This window comes from Strigops habroptila, chromosome 9, assembly GCF_004027225.2.
Source record: "Strigops habroptila isolate Jane chromosome 9, bStrHab1.2.pri, whole genome shotgun sequence".
In the NCBI taxonomy this organism is placed as follows: Eukaryota; Metazoa; Chordata; class Aves; order Psittaciformes; family Psittacidae; genus Strigops; species Strigops habroptila.
Genome location: NC_044285.2, coordinates 29,855,960 through 29,876,461, shown reverse-complemented (window position 1 = coordinate 29,876,461; position 20,502 = coordinate 29,855,960). Strand labels below are relative to the sequence as shown.

Sequence of the window (20,502 nt, the reverse complement as noted above, 5' to 3'; positions counted from 1 at the left end):
TCTGCCCCGAGCCTCAGCTTTAAACGGGGTTGTTGTGATCCAAGTGCACGAAGCAGAAGCGCCCGAGTTACGGAAGAAGCTCCAACCCCCCCCCTCAAGGAGCTCCGGCTCCATCGGGAATCCCTCCGGGTTGCGCTGCCCGGCGCTCGGCACCGCGGGGGGACGCGAACCCACGGGCTGCAGCGAGGGTCCGGCTGCGGCGGCCGCCGCCAGCCCCTGCGGCTCCGGGCTCCGCGGCTGCAGGCGCGGCCGTTCGGCGGCTCACAGCACCCCCTGCTGGCGGCCGCGCCGCACCTGCAGCGCGACAGCGGCCGAGCGGGGCGCCCGCCCGGCTCTGCTCCCCGGGGGATGTAGTGGGGGGAATGCTCCTTCCTCCCCAGGCAAAGAACGAGCGGCAAGATCGGGGTCGATAAATCACAGGAAAAGGGACTGCTGGGAGCCAGAGCTCTTGGTGTTGTGAGAAAAAGCAAAACAGAAAGTACCTCGTCTTCAACCAAAATCATCTCAGTAACTAAAACAAACCAACAAACAAAAACAACCCAACAGAAACCCTACAATTTAATTTAGAGATGACAAAAAACTTTTTATCTTACCCGAAATTCTAATTTCAGGGTAATTTGACCTTCACCACCTCAACGTACATGGGAGGTCAACATGTCCAGGTACCCCTCCATGCAACGTTCATGTCCCACCTTCTATGAACGCAAATAGGAGGAAGGAGATGCGATGGGCACAGACCTCCTGCAGAAGCTGGAAGGAAATATTAGCAGTGGCATTAGCCAATCTCCTCTTTTTAGTGCTCAAAGTCCCAGGCCTCAGATGAAGGCAACAAGAAAAGGGACAGGCCAGAGGAGGAGCTAGGACAATCACCTGATTTGGGGCCATCTCAGGAGCTGCCATCAAAGCAGTGGCAGCAGCAACACTTAAGGACCCGAGAGAAGTCCCTGGCAAGGCAGCCGCGGGATGTGCATTGTGAAATAGCAAACACTGTCTCAGCAGAAGGCTGAGAGAGAGAAGGCTGACATCATCTAGCTGACCTCTGCACCCCCTCATTGTGTCCCACCAAGTAAAGCTTTCTCCTCATCCTCAAGCAGGCTGACTGAGCTATTAGAGAAGAAGTCCTCCAGATCCTCCTGCCTCATCTTGGACTCCAGAACAGTGATGCGCTGCTTGAGCTTCTTCTGGGCATCATTGTACTCTGTCAGGACCCGGCCAAAGCGGGTGTGCAGTGTCTCCAAGTTCACGGCCAGACTGTCCAGCCTCTCCTCCATGCTCTTCCCTTCCGTGCTTTCCTCTGTAGCTGACTCATCCAGCAGCCCTTCCTTGATCAGTATCTCCCGGCCACGCTCCTCCAAGATCTTTTTGGCATCAGGATATTCTGTGACTGCTTCCATAAGATCTTCCTTTGACAAGCAGAAGAGATCAGAGTAGCCCAAGCTACGGATGTTGGCTGTGCGCCTGTTGCCCATTTTGCTGCCTTTAATGTTGAGGATGCTGATCTCACCAAAGCAGCTTCCTGCAGTGAGCAAAGCATACTGTGTCGTTCCGTCATCTCCCACCACGGCCAGCTTCCCCTCCTTGATGATGTACATCTCTTTCCCAATGTCTCCTTTCCGGCAAATGTAATCCCCTGGGCTGAACACCTGAGGGCGAAGCTTCAGCACCAGCTCCACCAGTAGGTCCGCCTCACAGTTCTGGAATATCCTCACCTTCTTCAGTGTCTCCAGGTGAACGTTGATGGCAATCTCTGCCCTTAACTTATCAGGGAGATTCTTGAGGACTTCCCGTTCATCTACTGCTTTCTTGTTGGTCCACACATAGTCAAACCACTTGATGACTTTGGTTTCCATGTCTTTGCTCACCTTATGGAACTGCATGTAGTGTTTGATAGCATCAACTTTTGCCTGGAACTCTGCCCTAGTGGCATTCATGTTGGATATCATGGAGCCCACATTCCCCACAATAGTGGCAAAGATGAGCACACCGATGAGGAAATCAAAGATCACAAACAGGTATTCTTCATCAGTCACAGGGGCAGGGGTCTCTCCAATGGTAGTCAAAGTCAACGTAGACCAGTAGAGACAGTAGACATAGCCCAGAGTCAGATTACTATATTCAGGGTCTGTGATGTTCGGATAGACCCAGCTGTCCTTTCCAAGCCCTATGGCCTTGGAGATGGCATAATATATGCATGCGTTCCAGTGGATGATGATCAGGATGTAAAGAACCAAGTTGCTGATGCGAAAGATGTTGGGGTGGCTGGTTCTGGTCTCGGTCCTATCGAAGAACTCAAACATGCGGGAGAAGTGCAGCAGCCTGTTGAAACGCAATTCAGGGCAGTGCGATCCCACCACAAAGTACGCCATGTCTGTGGGCAGGATGGAGAGAACATCCAGCTTGAACTGTAAGGTGTGGATGTAGTTATCTCGTAACTTCTTCGTGTCCTTAACGAGGAGCCCCTGTTCCAAGAAACCTAATGGACAAGCATATGATAGAATTATCTTGCCTTAAGTTCAACTCTACTGCAGGGTTCGTAAGCGCTTTTGAGAAACATTTTATGGGATGACGTGCACATGTATGCACAGGGTCATCCAAATACTACCAGTTCCACCTCACCTACTCCTGACCTACTCCATTTACAAGCTTTTGTTACCACTCAAGCCCTTCATCTGGAAAAAGCCACCTAAAGATACCACTTAGGGATTTAGTTTGTTGCCACAAAGAAATGGGGACACAAAGGTTTGCATCCTCCAGATCATGAATTATTGCAGTTCTAACAGAAATGTACAGCTACCTGCCACGTTCTGAGAACACTAAATTCTACTGTATTTTCATGTAGATAATGCATTAGCTGAACTGATGCAAAATCAGAGATACAGACCTTCAACTATGCCTGAACACTAATGGCAATGCAGGTAATCTTGTACAATTATTCAAAGGTGAAGTTGGAAGCTGGGATGATTAATCTTTCACTCTGAAACTTACTCTGTTTCTCAGATTTTTTTCATTAAATTCTTTCTGTGGAGCCTGCTTCCTATTAGCGAGTGCCAAGGTAAACAAAATCCTCCTTCTAATGGAGCTGTAGATTAGGTCTCTCCCTTGCAGATCTTCTGCACTTCTAGGGGATTAAAGCAAAGCACTCACAAGCCAGGGTTCTGTTTCTGCGTACCTGTGCGCAGGCGGATCACTATGTCCCCAAGGTAGACAGAGTCCGAGACATAGTCTAACACCATCCAGAGGACAACATAGGTCTCTTGGAGGTCATTGAAGCAAGCCCTGGAGGAAGGTCATAAAATAGGGTGGTGAGACCAACAAATCTCCATATCATCTCCAATTATTACAGCTGGATATAGGCTGATTCTGAGGCTCCTAACTCTGCAGCAGAGCTTGGCCATTTGCCCCTCTTCCACTAGAAATTAAATCCCCCTTCTCTGAAAAATCTGTCCTCCCTTGACCCAGGTAAAGCAATGTCTTGAAACCACCTCCCAAATGTACCTTACAGGTTTACCCCAAAATCATGGTCCTTTCCAACTGGGGCCAGAGGATGGATGCTCTGCCTTTGCACCATATAAGTCACAGAGATAGCGGGGGATCCCTTTCCGTTAGGTTCATACCAGCCCCAGCACCACCAGTGTCATTTGTCTGATACCATCTGAGCCATGACAACCAGGTGAACAGGAGGATTAGAGCAGACAGGGAGCCTACAACCTCCCAACTCACCTGGCTACAAGCAAGCACCAGTTATAGAGGACAGGAACTGCAATGACAGCCAGCCAGCAGTAATACCAGTCCCCTGCAGGGTCCACCACGAAGATTTGCCATTTCTTCCTGGAACCAGAGAGAAACCAGAGCTGGCAATGTATAAATAAAGGGCTAAATATAGAAATTAGGGTTGGAAGAAACCATCCAAGCCACATCCTTTAACCCTTGCACTGGACTGACTTAAAACATAGCTGCAGCTTGAGTGACAGTCTGTAAGATAAAACCAATCCCAGCAGTGCTGAGCAAAAATGTCCAGCACTGTTTAAACTTCTTTATCCCTAAAACTGGGCCCAGTAATGTACCAGAACAGGAAATTGTAGGACAGTAAGGCAAAGCAAGCGGCCTACATACACACAGCACCCCAGTGGCAGAGCCAGAAACAGATGTACGGAAGAGAGTGATCAGAAAAGTTCTTGTTACATGACATTACTTCTCCCAGATGAGGCATGGATCCATGCCAGACAGATCTTAAGAAAAGACCAATTAGAGCAGGAAGGAAAGTGTTCTGCAGACCAGTGAGAGCACCAGGAGATGCCCAAGCCCCACAGCAGCAACCCAGGGCAGCTGGCATTGCAATGCTGCCATCACCGTGCTGCTTGTAGCTGCCTGCCTGCAGCCTGCTCAGTCCCGGTCCAGCCTTTGAACTGCTCCCAAGTGTTTGATCCTGGTCATCTTGGGACTCTGAGATTAGATGTGTGTGCTCCAGTCGCCAGATCTCACTGGAGAAGCTGGAGGGAAGAGAAACTCTGCAGCTGGGCAGATAAGCTCAGTGGCTGCAGCGTGGTAGGGCAAAACTCCTCTTTCCCCTCCCTCCTTTCCTGCTTTTGAACATGGAAAACTCCCTCCAGCGACAGGAACAAAACCAACCCACTTGCCAACAGATTCCCCATGCCCACCCCACTGCTTCTGACAGCTTCAAAAGCAAAACCTCTGCATTGAAGTCTCCTTCCCCAGCGGCACAGGCAGCAGCATCCGTGGTGCCCGGAACGCGCGGACCAGCACTCAGCACAAACCCAGCAGCAGTCCTTCACGTTCCCTCTGCATACAGCACAGACACGCAGGTGGTCCAGCTTCCCCAGTAGAAGTGCTTATCTTTTGCTCAGAAAGTGCAACTTTAATGTTTTTTGAGAAAGGGACTTTCTAGTCCCTGGGACACACAGCACCAGCACACGGGAAGCACTGACACCCGCAGCCAGCCAGTTCTGTTGTGACACCCACAAGCACTAATAACCTCAATAACAGTGTTGGTTATGGTAATTTCAGCTCTAAATCACCAGTGCTGCCCATGGCAGGTGGAAACCAGGGCTCTGGGTTAGCCCAGGAAGAAGGAATCTGGCTCTTCCTGAAGGCTTTGCAACCACAGCGTCTCCCACGGCTGTGCACAGCAGCTCACATTCAGAGTTACCATTACCTGTGGTTACTTACCTATGTTACTTACCTGTGGAGCTGAGGACCAGAAAACGGCAGAAGTTACCACCCTGACCCCATGAATCCACTGGCACCAAGAGCCCTTTCAGGGCATGCTTCATCTCCCTCTGATAATTAACAAGCTCCCCTCAACCTCACAGGGCAGAACAGTTCTTTCCATGACTCGTAAAGACATAGATACAAGGCTCAGATCTTTTTCTCCTACAGAAAACAATTATTTCTTGGTGTTTTAATTACCATGTATAATGGCAAGGTACAGAGGAGTGCATGAGCTTTCCCCTTTAATTAGCCAGCAGAAGAAAAGCCAGGTTATTGCTTTTCACCAGGAGTGTGAGCTGAGGAGATGAAAGGGCTGGATTTGAAAGAGTCTTTTCAGAAAGCTGCCGTCACAGTGTCTGCTCCTGGGGAGGCCTGGGCAGCAAACACACTCCCTTCATCTCCCTTCATCCTGCAGATGATGAATGAGACTAGCAAACCCCATGTGCTTTTGCTTGCTGTGGTCTCCTGTGTGGAGATACCATATCCATTGGCTTGTCCCCAGCTCCTCATGCACACAAAAGCTAAAGGTACATCTCTTTACAGACCCAGGGCTGGCTCTGAACACCAACCCTAGTGTTGAACTGCTTTGAAAATGGTGAGGTCTGCTAGCTGTCACAAGCTATGCAATGTGTGCTTCCTACCAGGGCATGGACCAGAGGAGAAAAGGCCACATGGGTAAGGGACAGTCCAGGTCTTTTCCACAGGGACAGACTACCAGGTCCTATGTGCCAGGCTGGCTGGAGAGTGCAGGGAGGACCCTTCCCACCACTGCATCCTACCTCTCCCTTTCCCGTCCCCATCCACCTCCATCAGCCATCACTGCTGGGAGCCCCCACGCCCCGTGCACGGCTATCTCAAGCCAAGGATGGCTGTGGCCGCAGGAAAGTGACCCTACTTTTTGTCTCCCTCCTCAGCCTCCTCATCCTGTAGATCACTGGCAATCCTGGCAGCCACTGCCTGGAACTCGGTGCCCTGGAAGCGCTCAAGGAAGGGGTCTGGCTTCTGCTGCTCCTCATGCAGGCTCTTGCTTGCCCAGTCTCTCAGCACGAGCACCAGTCGGACTATCCTGGGTAGGAGAAAGAGGAAGAGTCAGGAGGTGTCTGCAGAGCAAGGAGAAAGCTTCAGAACCAGCAGGGTGGCTGCACCTGAGAAGAAAACTCTCACAGTTCCCTCTTAAGCCCCAACATTTCCTTCCTCCTCCCTTGCAGTGATGCTCATTTGGTCCTTTCCCGAGGTGAGCAGCTCCAGAGAGGACACTTCAACACCAGAGCGAGGGGAAACGCAGTGTCTAGGAGCCTCCGTTCTGAGCGGCAAGAGCCCCCGAGGCAGCCTGGAGCCCCCGCCAGGCCTGGCCCAGGAGCCGCAGCCCCGCTGGGGCGGGCAGCCCGTGTGGGTGAAACCCGCCCCAGAGGCGCGGCGGGCAGGGAGGGCAGCCCGGGCGCGGCGCTCAGCCAGGGCGGGCAGGCGCATGGGGAGCGCCCGCCGCAGGGCCCGCTGTGGGAGCTCTGCTCCGGCTGCCCAGGCGGAGGCAGCGGCGGCACCAGACAGAGCCGGTGGGAGGGAGGCTGCGGCGCAGAGCTCGGGGTGCAGAAAGTGCCTCGACTGGTCTCTTGAGGCGAGGGTGCACAATGGACAGGGCTGCACTCGGTGCCCTGGTGGAGGCCCTCCTGCAGCAGGGGCTGAGCTGCGAGACACTGTCAGGAGGCTGAAAGCTGTCAGGGAAGCTGAGAGGGAGCTGGACGGCTTCTTCCAGGCCCAACTGTGCAGGGCCACAAGCGTCCATCAGAGCACATACAGAAAAGGAGGAGGGCAGTAACACAGGAGCTGGGAGCTAGTAACAACAAAAAACCAACAAAAAAAGGAGGAAGAGGACAATTAAAAGCAAGGGGTTTCCTGATGTCCCCTCCCTGAATCACTTCACAGCTCTGCAGGGAGCTAACATGGCAAAGGGGTTGGAACTAAATGATCTTAAGGTCCTTTCCAACCGTATTCTATGATTCTATGGTGTAGGACCAAGAATAGATGAGCAAGAGAGCTCACCCTGGCAGAGTCCCATGGCTCCTTCCCCAATCCTGCTGCCATTCCCACAGGGACATGAGGAAAGCATGAGTGATGGGATAGAGGGAGGCTGCCTGCAACGGAAAGGAGCCCCCAAGCCCCCAGAGGTGATGAAGCCATCCCTTCCTCCATCCGTCTCCACGGCACAAAGAGCACCATTCACAGATGCTGGTCCCTGCAGCCACTGAATACCATATAGCAGGAGGGGATGCTGACCCCAGTGTCAAAGCCAGGTACAAAAGGCTCAGGCTCACACTCAGGTACCTGGCCAAGGTTCTCCTGCCTTGGAAAGCAGAGGCAGCCGGCTGCTCCGCTCCATTCGAGGGAGTTCCTCTCTGCAGCTCTGAGGTGTCATCCTGGGTTGAGCAGGTCCTGTAGCGGGGAAAGAAGGGGATCTCAGCCACACTGTGCCATCGTGGCACCCACCCACAGCCAGATGAATGGGAGGAAGCAGGTTGGGCATCACAGCCCTGCCCGTGCCAGGTTGCAGCCACACGCAGAGCTCACCCTCCCCAACCCTGCCTCCCCCAACCCCACCAGGGACCAGCCTGACCTCCTCGTGGTGAGCCCTGTCCCCTCCACTTGGGCTTGGCCAGGTGGGCAGGGGTGGTGGTTGGCCCGTGAGCTCTGCAGACCATTATTCTTGGCCATCATCCTCCATGTGAAGAGACCACAGGCACAAAACCTGCCCAGAGACCTGCATAGAGCAGAAGACAGCCACAAGAGCAGTCATGCGGGACACATTGTGTGGTTTGAACATAGAGAAACTGCACAGCACGTGAAGAGAGGGTCAAACCCCATGGGGTGTTTTCCACCACCAGCCGTCGCTGATGCTTTGTTAAGTCTTGCAGAGCATTTCACCCTCCCTAAGAGATCTCACATCTGCCCGTGGCCCACCAAAGCTGCTGCAGGCTCCTCAGCCATTGCTGGGGCAACAGCATCCCCAGTGAGTCAGGGCATAACAACAAGCCCACGGCTCTCAGCCCCACTGCCTGCCCAAGGACGAGAAAATAGGCTCATAAGGGGTGCAAGCACAAAGCCAGCCCTGGCAGGGAGATGCTGTCATGCATGACTTTGTGTACAAGGGTGTTTGCACCCAAGCGACTGCTCTTCTTCCCCAGGGCACTGGAACTTGCTGGTGGTCTGCCCAGAGACCCCCACCTCTCATCACCACTTAAATCTGCCCTGCATTGGACATTAAGGTTTGTGATTTAAAGAGCATCTTGGTGAGGTTCTTGGTGGCAGGAGCTACCGCCGGGTTTCAGAGAGCAGCAGAGAAGGCCCCACATTAACACACAGAGGCTGCTGTGGAGCAGAGGGATTTCACCAGGGTTTGTTTCTCTAATAAGCGAGAGGTGCCCACGGGGCTTGCTCAGCGCCAGCACCACACACAGCCCTCGCTGCTGTGTTGTGCCCTACTGTAGACCACACACCTCACAGAAACACAGACTTGCACATACACGAACACAAAGGCACACAGGCATTGCCCAGTCCTACCTAGACCATTTATTCCCACCCTGCCTGCTCCTTCCTGGGCACACAGTACACCCTTTATACCTCCATTGCATGGATAAGGCAGGTTCCTGGGGGCCACACACTCATGCTCACACAGAGGTTCTGCTCGAGGAAGGCGATGCCTTGTACACCTCTACCAACACGCACAAATACTCCATCCACACCACACACACAGGCACAGTCACGCACCCCTCGGCACAGTGGAGCCTCTGCTGAGAAGCCACCACTGTGCACTTACCAGCCTGGTGTCCCCCGAAGCCTTCCACAAACACGTGTTGAGCTGCAAAGCCAAGCCAGCAAAGCAGAGCTGCTGCAATCCTGCCCTTCTCCCTGGCCAAGCAGAGGAGCAGCACTGCTCTGTGGCGGCAGCAGAGGGGCCTCCGTGGTGCATGCAGAGGAGGATGCACATGCATGTGATCGTCACTACAGCACACCCATCCCCTGAGCATCCTCGACATCCTGAGCAGCAAGGCACACTTCAGAGTTGTTAATAGCAGCCAGCCTTTGTGTCTGGGGGATGAAAGGGGAGGAGGGAAATGTGCTGCTCAGAGATGCTTCATTTCCCTGCCCATGTATCCCTTTCTGCCCCTGTCACTTCCTCAGTGACTGGAGGGACCCTATACGTCTCTCAGGGCAGAGCCCAGCAGGAGATTGCAGCCATCCTGAGTGGGTCTGGGTCCAGTGGCTCCTGAGTCTCCAGCAAACCTTGGGGAAGCATCACTGCCCACCCAGGGACAGGCAGAGCCAGCAGACCCCAAAGTCGTGCACACAAAGGAGTGCACCAGGATTGTCTCCTGGGCTGCCTACTTCTGCTTCCTAGGGAAGAAGTGGACGAGGTGATCTCAAGAGGCCCCATCCAACCCTAAAAATCCTGTGATTCTATTTCCCTGCTTCACGGGCTGTGCCACAGCTACTGCTCTGATGGAAGATCTCCGCAAGTAGCCACATTTTAACACCCTCCCATCCATTTACCTCTTCTTACGCTCAGGGACCAAATGTGCTGCTCCGGAGTCACAGCGAAGAGAGCTGCAGTGTTTGAAGGTGATCATGCAACACATCTTTCACCAGTTTCTGCTCTTGTATTTTGTTCACAAAGCCATTCTAATATCATAACCAGTTAGCAAAAAAATTGCATCCTCGAGGCAATAAGGAAGAGGTTAATTTTTACCTGCCTCTTGCCTAATCAGCCCCTGCTGTGTGCACGGAGTCCTGCACCCTGTGCAAGGCTGATCTGAGAGCACCAGCATGGGGAGTCCCTTTGCTATCAAAGTTTTACCTTTTGTTTTCTTTCAAAGCCTTTAATTCCACTTGTTCTGATACCACTGAAAACCCAGGCAGCAGGGAGCCTGAAGGAGGAAAGGGATGTTCTGCAGCCTTGTCTGGGTGAGCACCCAGCAGCAAGGGGCACATCACCCTGCTCCTGTCCTCAGCACTGGGGACCACAGACCAGGAGCACTGGCAGTGGCACATGTCCCCTTTCCACCTCTGCTTTTGCTCCCTACCTGCTGCTGCCTTCAAAAGCAGCTCCAGGAGCTGCTCTCTCACAGCTCCCTCGAGCACCATAGTGCACAAGACACATTATTTGCCATACACATCACTGTGGCAGAGACCCCAGGAGACACCCAGCTCTGCCACGTGTGCTGCCCTGGGACAAGCCAGAGCTGGGAGGAGAAGGCAGGGAAGAGAGAAAGGAAATACATAAAGTCATCACACCCCAACACATCCAGAACACACGGTCTTTATTAAAATGTGCATTTTATGGGTCAGTGTTTCCAGATTTAAACCTTACATAAAAGTCATATTGTAGCCCCTCTAACCTGCCTTTGAGAACACACACAGTTTGATCATCTCTCCTCCAAACACCTTCAATCCTCACTTTGAAGGTGGTGTGTCTCCCAAAGGGTCAGCCCTTCTCACCCTAAAATACAGCTTAAAGAAAACCCAACACAAGCTTCTTCCAAAATATGTTTGCACCTCTCAGAGAAGAGAAACCAGCCAAACCATTCACCTACTTTCATGGCACAAGTCACACAGCAGCAGCCCCTTGTACAGACCCTCTGTGTAGGGTCCCCTGGTCACGCTGACCACATCCCTGAGCCACAAGCCATTGGAACCACACCACACTATCCTGGCTCTCATCTGCAATATATCTCAGTCCTCAGCTCTCAGCCACAGGTTCAGACCTGCAGTTACATGTAGGACAGCTATTTATTAGTCAGTGTCCAACCACCAGATTTACAGTCATGGATGCAGGCAGAAAACACCCAAGCATTCATGTCTGTGAATAAGCTATTGGGACATCTGGGTGACCTGCAGGTGCAGCTACAATTACTTACAGGTGGAACAGAAAGGTCCCAAAGCCTGCACCCAGAGCCTGCAGGTGATGTGGTTCACCCAGCACATGTGCTGGGTGAATCACCAAAAGCATCTCAAATTCGCCTCAGATCCAAGTGTTACTAAACTCCACAGAAGGAAGGAAATGGCAAAGCTGCTGAACTCGGCTTGTTTTTAGCTAAAGAGCACCCAGGCCAAGGATTCCCCTCACCTGTGTTCTTGCACCATCGCTGAAGTTACAGCTTGGCAGCAGACCTGGAGCAATCCTGCCCTCTGGCATTGGCAACCTAACAAATATCTACTGCTGCCCAAATGGGCAATTTTCCACAGCCTGTCTGGTGCTATCACTGTTGGTACGAGGTCTTATAATCCACAGAGTCACCATGGGGAGGTTTCCCATTTAAATCTCCCTGGGAAAGAGCCAAGCTGCAGGATAAGCCCAGACCTCAGCAATGCTCTTACAGTCACTTTGGATTTGAATGTTTGCAAACACGCTGCTGAACTGCTTCCAGCAGTACAGAAGCCGAGATGGTTGCACAGCAGCAGGGATGGGAACTGCTGGCTCCTCCAGCTCCATACCTCCTAGAGCAGGGGCTATGGCAGGGGCTATGCTGGCAGTACCCCCTCCACCAAAGAGCAGTTGCAGAAGGAAGGGAAGAAAACCCACCAGCAGTTTAAAGACACTCCAGCACTCCACAGGTTTTGGAGTGAAAGAGGAGGAACAGACCCCTCAGCAGTTGGCTGAGGACTTTTAATGGGTCAGAACTGGGTTATCCAAGCTGGGACCTAATCAGGGGACTGGGCCCACCGGCTTCTAGGACTGTTACAGGACCCTATGTCCACAAACACTCAATGCCTTGGGTTTGCATCTCCTCTGGCAGACAGCCCTGTGGCAAGAGGGTCTTCCATTGCTTTGGGCAGGACAGACACCTCCTGTATCAGCCACAAGACGTGGGCTCTTCACAGCAGCTTCCTACACAAGCACTGACCCCATCAAACATACAAGGTGGTTGCTAGTGTACACAGAGCATCTGCAGCCACAGCCCAGCCCTGGGACTATGCCTGTCGGGCCATAGCACCCCACCTCTCCCTGACACCCATCTCCAGCTGCTGTGGCACAAGGTCCAGCTTCATCGCTTCCCTCGCCCACCTCTGATGCTAGAGCATGGGAGAGGGATGCCACCTTCATTGTCATCAGGGCCTAAAGGACACAGATCCTCAAGGGCCTACAGCGAAAAAAGCAGGTCAAGGTCAGAAGAAACACATGGGTTCATGGGTTTACTGTTTGCAAGCACGCGAGCAGGGACCCTTGCTCTGCCCTCAGCCACCCTGCCAGTGCTGGGCAGGAGAGGTCGGGGCACAGGGCATCATCTCCTCAGCCAGAGCCACGTGTTGATGAGGCAGGCAGAGACCAGCACGGAGTAGACCAGGGTCTCCTTCTGCCGCCAGGCGTTGCACTGCTCCTCCAGCACCCGCAGCCGGCTTGAGATCCTTGTCAGCTGCAAGGGAAGCAGTGGGGATGCTGCTGTCAGACCCGCGCAGGACACTGGAGCACCCCAGAGGTGTGGGAAAGCAAGGGATGGAGGGGTGGGAACTGCCATCTCCTTCAGGTCCTCCTTTGCTAGAGCACCAGCCATCTTTGTGTGTGAGAACTAGCAGAGATCCTCAGCTCCTGAGCAAAGATCCTTCCCATCAGAAGAGTATCTGAACCCTTTACTATCAGCGTTCAGAGGGGTCTTGCTGTCTCCTGCAGCCTTACAGCCCCTCACGGCCAGAGCCTGATGGGGCAGCACACATGTAAGTCCTCCCCTGCTTCTCCATTAGCAGCATCAGCTGGGATTAACAGGCAACACCAGCCCATCAGGACTGAGCAATGGACCCCCGGAGCCTCCTCATCCACCCTCTGATGGCTTTCCCAGGAAACCTTTCCAGCCCTTCACCCCCAGCTCACCTGCTTCCTCATTGCTGCCATCTCAGTCATTCCAGCCTCCTCCAAGGCACTCTCTGGGGCTGGACCAGCCTCCTGGGAGCTGGGGAAGAAAAGCAGAGATGCAGAGGGACAAACACTGCTCCAGAGGTGCCTTCCCCAATGCACGGCACTGCTGCGGGGAGCCGAGCCATGCAGGCAGCATGCCTGGGATGTGCTGTCTGGATGCAGCCTCAGGAGAGAGGAAACAGCACCTGCACAGCACCTCCTCACCTCTTCTGAGCCCCCATCATGCATGTTTATATCCCTCCACCATGCACCCCCGTAGTGATCACAACAAAACATGCCACGCAACAGGGAAAACACATGCTTGTATTTCCTTAGAGGTTCAATAGACAGAAAACATATTTACCAAGCATCCATCCTCTGCAGTCAGAGGAATTCACTGAGGGCTGTATAAACCGTCTTTAGAGCCAGTCAGGTAAATACGTATCACAGGGCCAATGCTGAAAGGGAAGGATGATCTCATATACATCAGCAGGTGAGGATCCCACTGGTGGGAAGCAGCCATCAACTGGAGGCAACTATCTGTGCAAGTGCATCAACCGGCAGAAAATGGTCCTGTATTTGCCAAGACAAGGATTTGTTCCTCTCTAGTATCTCCAGATACCACAAACTCACTTTCTCCACTCCCCTGACAAAAATAAAGCGTCACTTTTTGCTCCTATAGCAAATTTTACCTGCAGCTTGAAACATAAATGAGCAACCCAAGCACGCACCACTTCCTTCCATTCCTGGAAACAGAGGCCACCACTGGCATTAGCTGCTGCACTGGCAGAAGCAATGCAGACTACAGATCTCCAGGGCATCCCCTGGAGACCCAGCCACTAAATGAAGCAGATCCACAGTGAGAAAAATTAAGATTTCCATGTTCAGTCTGTTGTCCCTATCCTCAGAGGGTAGCCCTACATCAGCTCTTCTGCAATCAAAACTCCCTTCTGCACACCAATGGGCACAGGCACTTGCTGGTACCATACAGGTTACTGAGCATCTAACACAGCTCCTCAGGGAAGAGAAGGTATTTATTCCTGTTTGCAACATGATGTTGATCTCGCTGAAGACAGGCCAGGACAGCGTGTGGAGATTCAGTGAATCTCTGTCTGAAAATACATTTGTGAGATAATACGTCCATGTAATGTAGCTGCAGTGCAAAATGAAAGTCACAACAGAAAGGAAATCCAATTTCCCCCAGCACAGAGCCATTAAAAAAGGACACTTACTGCAGCTTTTGACTGAAAGTCCTGTTGATACAGGTGAACAACCTTTGGAGTGGAGGCTAGAAATTACCTTCTAGTGACTTATCCCCTTCAAGAGGTCACTGTCAGGTAAATGCTCCATTCTCTGCCCAAGACCAGACTTTTCTTTACTAAAATCTCAGGATAAACAAGTCACCTCAGTCATTTTTTATTCTTATTGTTGCATAGAGGTATAAAGTTGTTGAACCAAAGAGATACCACGTGCCTCTGAAATGATGCGAAGGACCAAGAAGGGGCATTTCAAGGTGGCTAGCTTCAAAGGGAATGGGAGACCTGGGGAGAGGCCTGGGACTCACCCAACTGCATTGCAGCAGCTCCGCAACCTACCACTACCATGGTACTATGGTCTAAACCTCCTCTACTGCTGATGAGAGGAAGGAGAAGGTCTTACATAGCCACTAACCAGATCTGTTGGCATGCTCTGACTTCATTTCAAACAAAAGTGGCATTTGAAGACAGTCAGCCTGCTGTGGTTAAATCAGGGACAGCATGAAGCAGCACCCACAGGCAGGTGCCAGCTCTCTGCCTGCACCTCCACAGCAGCTGGGGAGGGAAGGCTGGTGTGCCACTGATGATGGATGCTCACTCTCCTCCCCTTCTGCCCAGACGCTTTGCTCAAGGAGAATTAGAAGCAGGTCGATGTTCCTCCAGGTGCTGAGCAGCCTCAGAGCAGTGGGGACACCTTAAGGCTGCAATGACATCTCTGAACATGTTAAAATGTACTGCTCTTGCACAGGTATAAGTGTCGTGGAGACAGTTGCTCCAGCACATCCAGAGAGATCGAGGTCACTGCATACCTGCTCCAGTGAGCACACAGGCATACTGCACCCAGCCAGAGGCACCAGCTATGGGATGAGTAACTCAGTGCAACCAGTTAGTGGAAAAGGGTAATGAAGAGTGACCAAGGTACAGCCAAGGGTGCTGGCAGCCTTCAGGAGAGGGTGTCTCGGGGCAGGACCTAAATCCAGCCATTCTGGATTTCAATCCCCTTCACACATTTCTCTCCATCAAGGCATGCAGGAAAATTAGCACCTGCCTGGCAGTGCAGAGCAGCTGAAATCCCAACAGTGTCCGTCCCAGGCAGCGTTTGGTCACTCAAGGCGCTGGTGTTAATAAGCTAAGCAGGAGGCACAGGCTGGGCTGGGTTAGCAGTGGCTGGCTGCACGCAACGCTCATGGGCCAGGCACGCAGAGCTGGCAGACAGGACAGGCAAGAAGGAGCAGCCACGCAGGACCATCCTGCTCCTGCGCCGAGCAGCCTGGGGTTTACAGAGCCTGTAACTTAGCTTAGCGAGGCAAAGGCGAGCCCTTAGAATGCGGCGAGGTGGCTCAAGAGGAGCCAGTCACCTGGATGGCACTGGGTCTTGCAGGGAGCTCTGGACCTGGTGGAAGAGCATCTGGCCCAGGAGGTACATGGTCTGGAAGATGTTCTGCATGGAGTAGATCCTGCCTGTCCCCGTGAGGAGGGGGAATGGGGCACTGCACACGGGCAGGGGGCATGGGTCCAGCCTGGGGTGCACACAGAATCATGTTATTGACTGGCTTTGTCCAGCACAGGCACAGCCTGGCATTTGGCAGTGCCCTTCATCCCTTCAGCACCTCCAAGCATCTCTGGGCAATACCATCAGCACCCTGACCCCCCTATAACCAATAGGAGAAGCCCCTCCAGTAGCCCCCATGCTCAGAGGCAGGCGCCTGACTCCTCCGAAGCCAACCATGGCTGTGTGATAACCAGACTTTCACCAGCTGCTCTCACAGGGATCACAGAAAGCAGCATTCCTGCCACCCAGGACAACCCTGGACTTGCAGGGGGAAGGGTAGCTCTGCTCTGGGATTAATTGGAGACAATTTCTCCACTAGACAGCCTCTGGAACCCAAGGCCATGAGCGGAGGATCACTGTCACTGTGCTACTTCTCACAAACTACACTCAAAGAGCTGAAAAGCAAGTGTGCTTCTGGCCCACTCCATCTGCACGGCACCACGAGTTCCAACAACTCTTGTGGAAGCCTGTAAGCCCTAGTGCCTCGTTTCCCAGAGGTCATAGCCCCCAGCACTCTGCCATGCTGGTGCTGGCACAAGAGAACACACTGCAAAGCACTGAGAGGAAGATGGGCAGAGCCAGAGAGACGAGGACAAGCAAGAACGGGCAGCTCCTCTTGCAATGGCCAGGCAAGGACCGACAGCTCTCCTGTGTGCACCTCAGCAGAGAGCTCATCACCCTGGAGACCCACACAGCTGCCTTAACACTGCCTGCTATAAACCTCTCTGACACCAGAAGCCACGTTCCTCTCGTGCAAGAGTAGGACCTGCGAGGCATTGCCTTGCCCCAATCTGGATACCCCCCACCTCAGGGCACCGACACCAGGCAGCATCAAAACAGCACTGGTGACAGGAGACGCTGATCCCACCCGCCCCAGACGGCGCCGGGTTCATGCTCACCGCTGATGGTGCTGGCCTGGGCTGTGCGTGGCCAGCAGGGCACTGTCACTTGGAGTCTTCTCCCGCCGCGACTTGCTGTTGTGGTGGCCCTGTTGGCATGAAACACACCTGTGTTAGCACAGAGACTGCACAGGGTGAGCCCAGCCCTGCGTGCCCTGCAGCGCCCAGCAGCACAGGGGAGCACTCGGTGTGGGGACCATTACATGAGCCCCAAACCTGGCGGTGGGGAGATGTGCTCAGTGCAGAGCGAGGGTCACCAGCAAGGAGTCCGCTGATCTGATCTCTGAGATCAAAGCTCCTGAGCCTAATGTATCCAGCAACAGCTTTTGAATCTCAGGGAGGTGAAAGCACTTGAAAAAGGCAGATCAGCAGCTCCAGCTGCCAAACCAAGCCTCTGCCTGCCCATGTCAAGGGCCTCTCCTTGGTTTCGCACAAGGTCAAGATCTGCTTTCAGCTCTTACACCAGAACCCTTTACGCTGCAATGATGAAATATCTCCCTCTTGTACTTCACCCAGGAGAAACAGCAGTTGAAAAGGGACTTTAAAAGTAGCAGGAGGAGGTTGTGGGGGGACTGCACTTACCTCAGCCTACCTCCTGCTCACAAAATGCAGTAGGAGATGTGGCTGAACCAATGTCCCACCATGCAGGTGTGTGCTGGTGATGGCACAGAAAGAGATCCCACCACCCTTACACCCTCACCCCTAGGGCCTCTGAGGAAGAGGTTGCGCTCTGGAAGATGAATTCTGGCTTGGGCTAATAACAGACCTCTGGAGAAACCCAGCGCTGGGATTGCTGCCCCTTCCCACCACAGGCAAGCCCATCCACCCTCAATGCGGTACCAATCGCTTGCGCTTCTGGGAGCTTGATCTGCTGGTGATGTGCAGGTAAGCGGCATCCCCGCGGCAGGTGGGCTGTGCAGCGTCCAGGGACGTGACAGAGGGAACCCCCCTTTCCTGGGTCAGCAGCATGGGCCTCAAACTGGCATCTGGTGTATCTACAGAGAGGAGAAAGGGAAGGATTAAACCAACCCGAATGCCCTCAGGACAGAGGAGAAGAGGGATCCACTCGTGCAGGAGTACATCAAAAAACATGCCCTGCAGATGTGAGCAGCAGGACAGCCTGGAGAGGCAGGGACTGCAAAGCCACCAGACACACTGCTCCAGGAAAGTGAGGGCTTGGAGCTGTTTTTCAATGAGACAGGGCCACGTGTCCCTGCATCCCAAAGCAGGGAGCCTACCAAAGGCCAAGAGGGTAGAGAACTGAGGAAGAGATGTGGAAGGAGATGCCCCCGCATTTTGCTCCTCCTCTTTTGGAACTAAGACCCCTCCTGCCTCCTGTTGGTCACCTTGCCCACCTCTGCCCAAGCATCTCTCCACCATCCTGTCCTTCCTTCCAGAAGAAAGCTGACTGCAATATCCACCCCTGTCCTCTCCTCTTGAAAAGCAAACCACTGGGGGCTTTATAAAGGGATCCTACACCCTAGAATGCTGTAGTGCCCCACCAACCTTCAACCACCCCAAAAAACAACCCAGGACATCACCTGCAAGAGAAATCCTATCAGGGATGTACATCCGAAGGGAAGGAGGGACATCCTCTGTCACCAGCTCCTCATCCACAGGGCTGAAGCTGTCTGCTACCCTCAGTCTCCTGGGAACCTGCATCCTTTGGTTGATGGCTTCTGTGAAGGGCACATCACAGCGGATTCGGTTCAGGTCCGGTCCCCAAAACAGCCACATCTGTTCTCAGCTTGCTTGAGCACCCTGGGGTTTCACACAGAGGAAGAGAGAGCTGAGCAGAAGTGCTGGCAAGAGCTCTTCCAAATTGGCACCTGCACACGGGTAACACATGTGCTATAAATACAGGCAGAAACAACCCCTAAGACAGACACTGTCAGAGCTACCCCAAAGAACAGTGTGTCCCACAAAGCCCCGCTGGTGGGAGCAAGGACGCAGGGCTGCTGCTGCAGGTGGAATTCCTGCCTGGCAGGGTGAGAAGGGGGAGCAAAGCATGAGCTTAGCACCTATTGCCTCAATTGATAGCGAGGAAAGGGCAATATTTCAGCACACCTGAAAAGAGTTCCGTATACCCTGAAAACTAGTGGGGAAAAGACATCCACCCAGAACTAAAGTTTTTTGGAGGGCTGGGAGCACATTTTTGTGTTCATACACCTGCAAGGAAAAAATGAGGTTTTCTATAAACAAAACACTTTTTGGTGGCAAGATTCCAGGTTACCCCAGGAAAACTTGAGCATTCGAACTCCTCCACACACACACTGGCTGCAGTGTCCCCAGGGCCATGCCCCATTCCCCACCCGTCTCCTTGAGTGACCCACACCACGCTGAACAAGATGGACTTGGCCCCAAGCAGAGCTTCCAGATGCTGAACCATCCTCCCAGAGCGGAAGGAGAGGCACACACCAGCTCCCCCAGGCCAGCGCCAACTCCACTCTCTTCTAGGAGGGGACCGGCACCGCGGAGGGACACAGTCCCCAGCTCCCACTGCGCTGGGACACGGACACCATGTGGAGCTTTGAGAAGTGCCACAATGTCCCGATGCTTTCACTGAGCGATGCAAGCAGCAGACAATCAATGAACGTTTTGGTAGAACATCCCTCAAAAAGCACCTTCCGGGCTCCCAGCACATGCACTCTATTCTTCCTCAACAAGCTGCAGCCGAGGAGAAAACCCCAACAAGTGAGGGCTGCTGAGGCAGCCAGACCCCAGCGCTGCCCCAGATGTGCCGCTTGCATGCAGAGACCCCTGCGCCCTCATTGCTGCTGCCCTTTGAGCTCACCGTGCCCAAAAAGGGCTCCCTCTGCTTCCAGGTCAGAACCTCCACCATAAGAGGGGCTGGCTCCAGACATAGAAAGGAGTTCTCCTTTTGTCAAGGAAGTGAAATGGGAGGAGGTGAGCAAGCGGGGTCCCTGCAGTCTCTGATCATGATCCACGGACTATATTTAGCAGCCAGGTCTCCGATGCTGCGTTTCCAGCCCACCAGGCTACTCACAGCACACCAGCCAGGGCTGCCCACTGCCACCCTCACTGCTGCTTCTCGGGGTGCTCTGGACCCTCTTTCCTGCCCCAAGATATCACCCAGGGGAGAGGAGCAGAGGGAAATCCCTGGGTCGCAGCACCAAAGCCCAAAGGACCACGGCAGACACAGTACCCGAGCCATGATCCTGGCTCCTGTAACTCCAGGTACATGAGGGTGGCAGAACCAGCTCCACATCTGCAGTAACCAGCACCTGCTTCACCCTGCTCTCTCCTCCTCTGTCATTAAAAACCTTCTCATTGAAGAGACAGAAATTAGCTGCGGCAATTTCCTGCTTCCAGCCACACAGAGACAAGATCAGATCCTCATCTGAGCAGCTCTGACCCAGAGGTGCTGCTGGAAGCAGGGTGTGCAGGGGCACAGCAGCCCCTGGCTGCCCCACAGCTCCTCCACCACCCTGCCCAGACCCAACACTGGCACGGCTGACACCAACCCATGGGTGTCACAACACACACGCACCCTCCTTCTCCCCAAAACCTCAAATAAAATGGGGTTTTGCAGGAAATCTTCACTCAGGAGCAGGGCAATAAGTCCTGGGATGGTCCCGAAGCGGTGTCGGTCCCACAGGAGAAACCTGTATCAGACACCCAGTCCCGCAGCTGTGGAGACCACAGGGTTCCTCCTTCACAGTT

At 53.4% G+C, this 20,502-nt stretch overlaps 2 protein-coding genes across 2 annotated transcripts; both read right to left on the bottom strand.

Moving 5' to 3' along the window:
* Positions 1-545: 545 nt before the first annotated feature.
* Positions 546-13,568, bottom strand: CNGA2 (cyclic nucleotide gated channel subunit alpha 2). The gene is made up of 9 exons (XM_030497769.1): positions 13,476-13,568; positions 13,088-13,166; positions 12,287-12,635; positions 7,841-7,984; positions 7,552-7,659; positions 6,125-6,295; positions 3,721-3,828; positions 3,170-3,276; positions 546-2,473 (listed from the first exon to the last, which is right to left on the bottom strand). Exons 4-9 carry the CDS (start codon positions 7,939-7,941, stop codon positions 1,050-1,052), a joined length of 2,019 nt encoding a protein of 672 aa, XP_030353629.1. The 5' UTR covers positions 7,942-7,984; positions 12,287-12,635; positions 13,088-13,166; positions 13,476-13,568; the 3' UTR covers positions 546-1,049.
* On the bottom strand, positions 13,548-18,711 carry LOC115612900. Its single transcript, XM_030497767.1, has 5 exons — positions 18,360-18,711; positions 17,659-17,813; positions 16,819-16,907; positions 15,726-15,887; positions 13,548-13,616 (listed from the first exon to the last, which is right to left on the bottom strand). Exons 1-5 carry the CDS (start codon positions 18,553-18,555, stop codon positions 13,598-13,600), a joined length of 621 nt encoding a protein of 206 aa, XP_030353627.1. The 5' UTR covers positions 18,556-18,711; the 3' UTR covers positions 13,548-13,597.
* Between the last annotated feature and the right edge of the window lie 1,791 nt (positions 18,712-20,502).

Excerpts from the sequence above, each read along its gene's own strand:
- CNGA2 (XM_030497769.1), bottom strand. The coding sequence starts at position 7,941 with ATGATGGCCAAGAATAATGGTCTGCAGAGCTCACGGGCCAACCACCAC. Across the intron at positions 7,660-7,840 it reads ACAGGGCTCACCACGAGGAG|GACCTGCTCAACCCAGGATG; the intron begins GTCAGGCTGGTC and ends TCCCCGCTACAG. Across the intron at positions 2,474-3,169 it reads AGTGATCCGCCTGCGCACAG|GTTTCTTGGAACAGGGGCTC; the intron begins GTACGCAGAAAC and ends CTTGTCCATTAG.
- LOC115612900 (XM_030497767.1), bottom strand. The coding sequence starts at position 18,555 with ATGTGGCTGTTTTGGGGACCGGACCTGAACCGAATCCGCTGTGATGTG. Across the intron at positions 17,814-18,359 it reads TGATAGGATTTCTCTTGCAG|ATACACCAGATGCCAGTTTG; the intron begins GTGATGTCCTGG and ends TCCTCTCTGTAG. Across the intron at positions 16,908-17,658 it reads CCCAGAAGCGCAAGCGATTG|GGCCACCACAACAGCAAGTC; the intron begins GTACCGCATTGA and ends TCATGCCAACAG.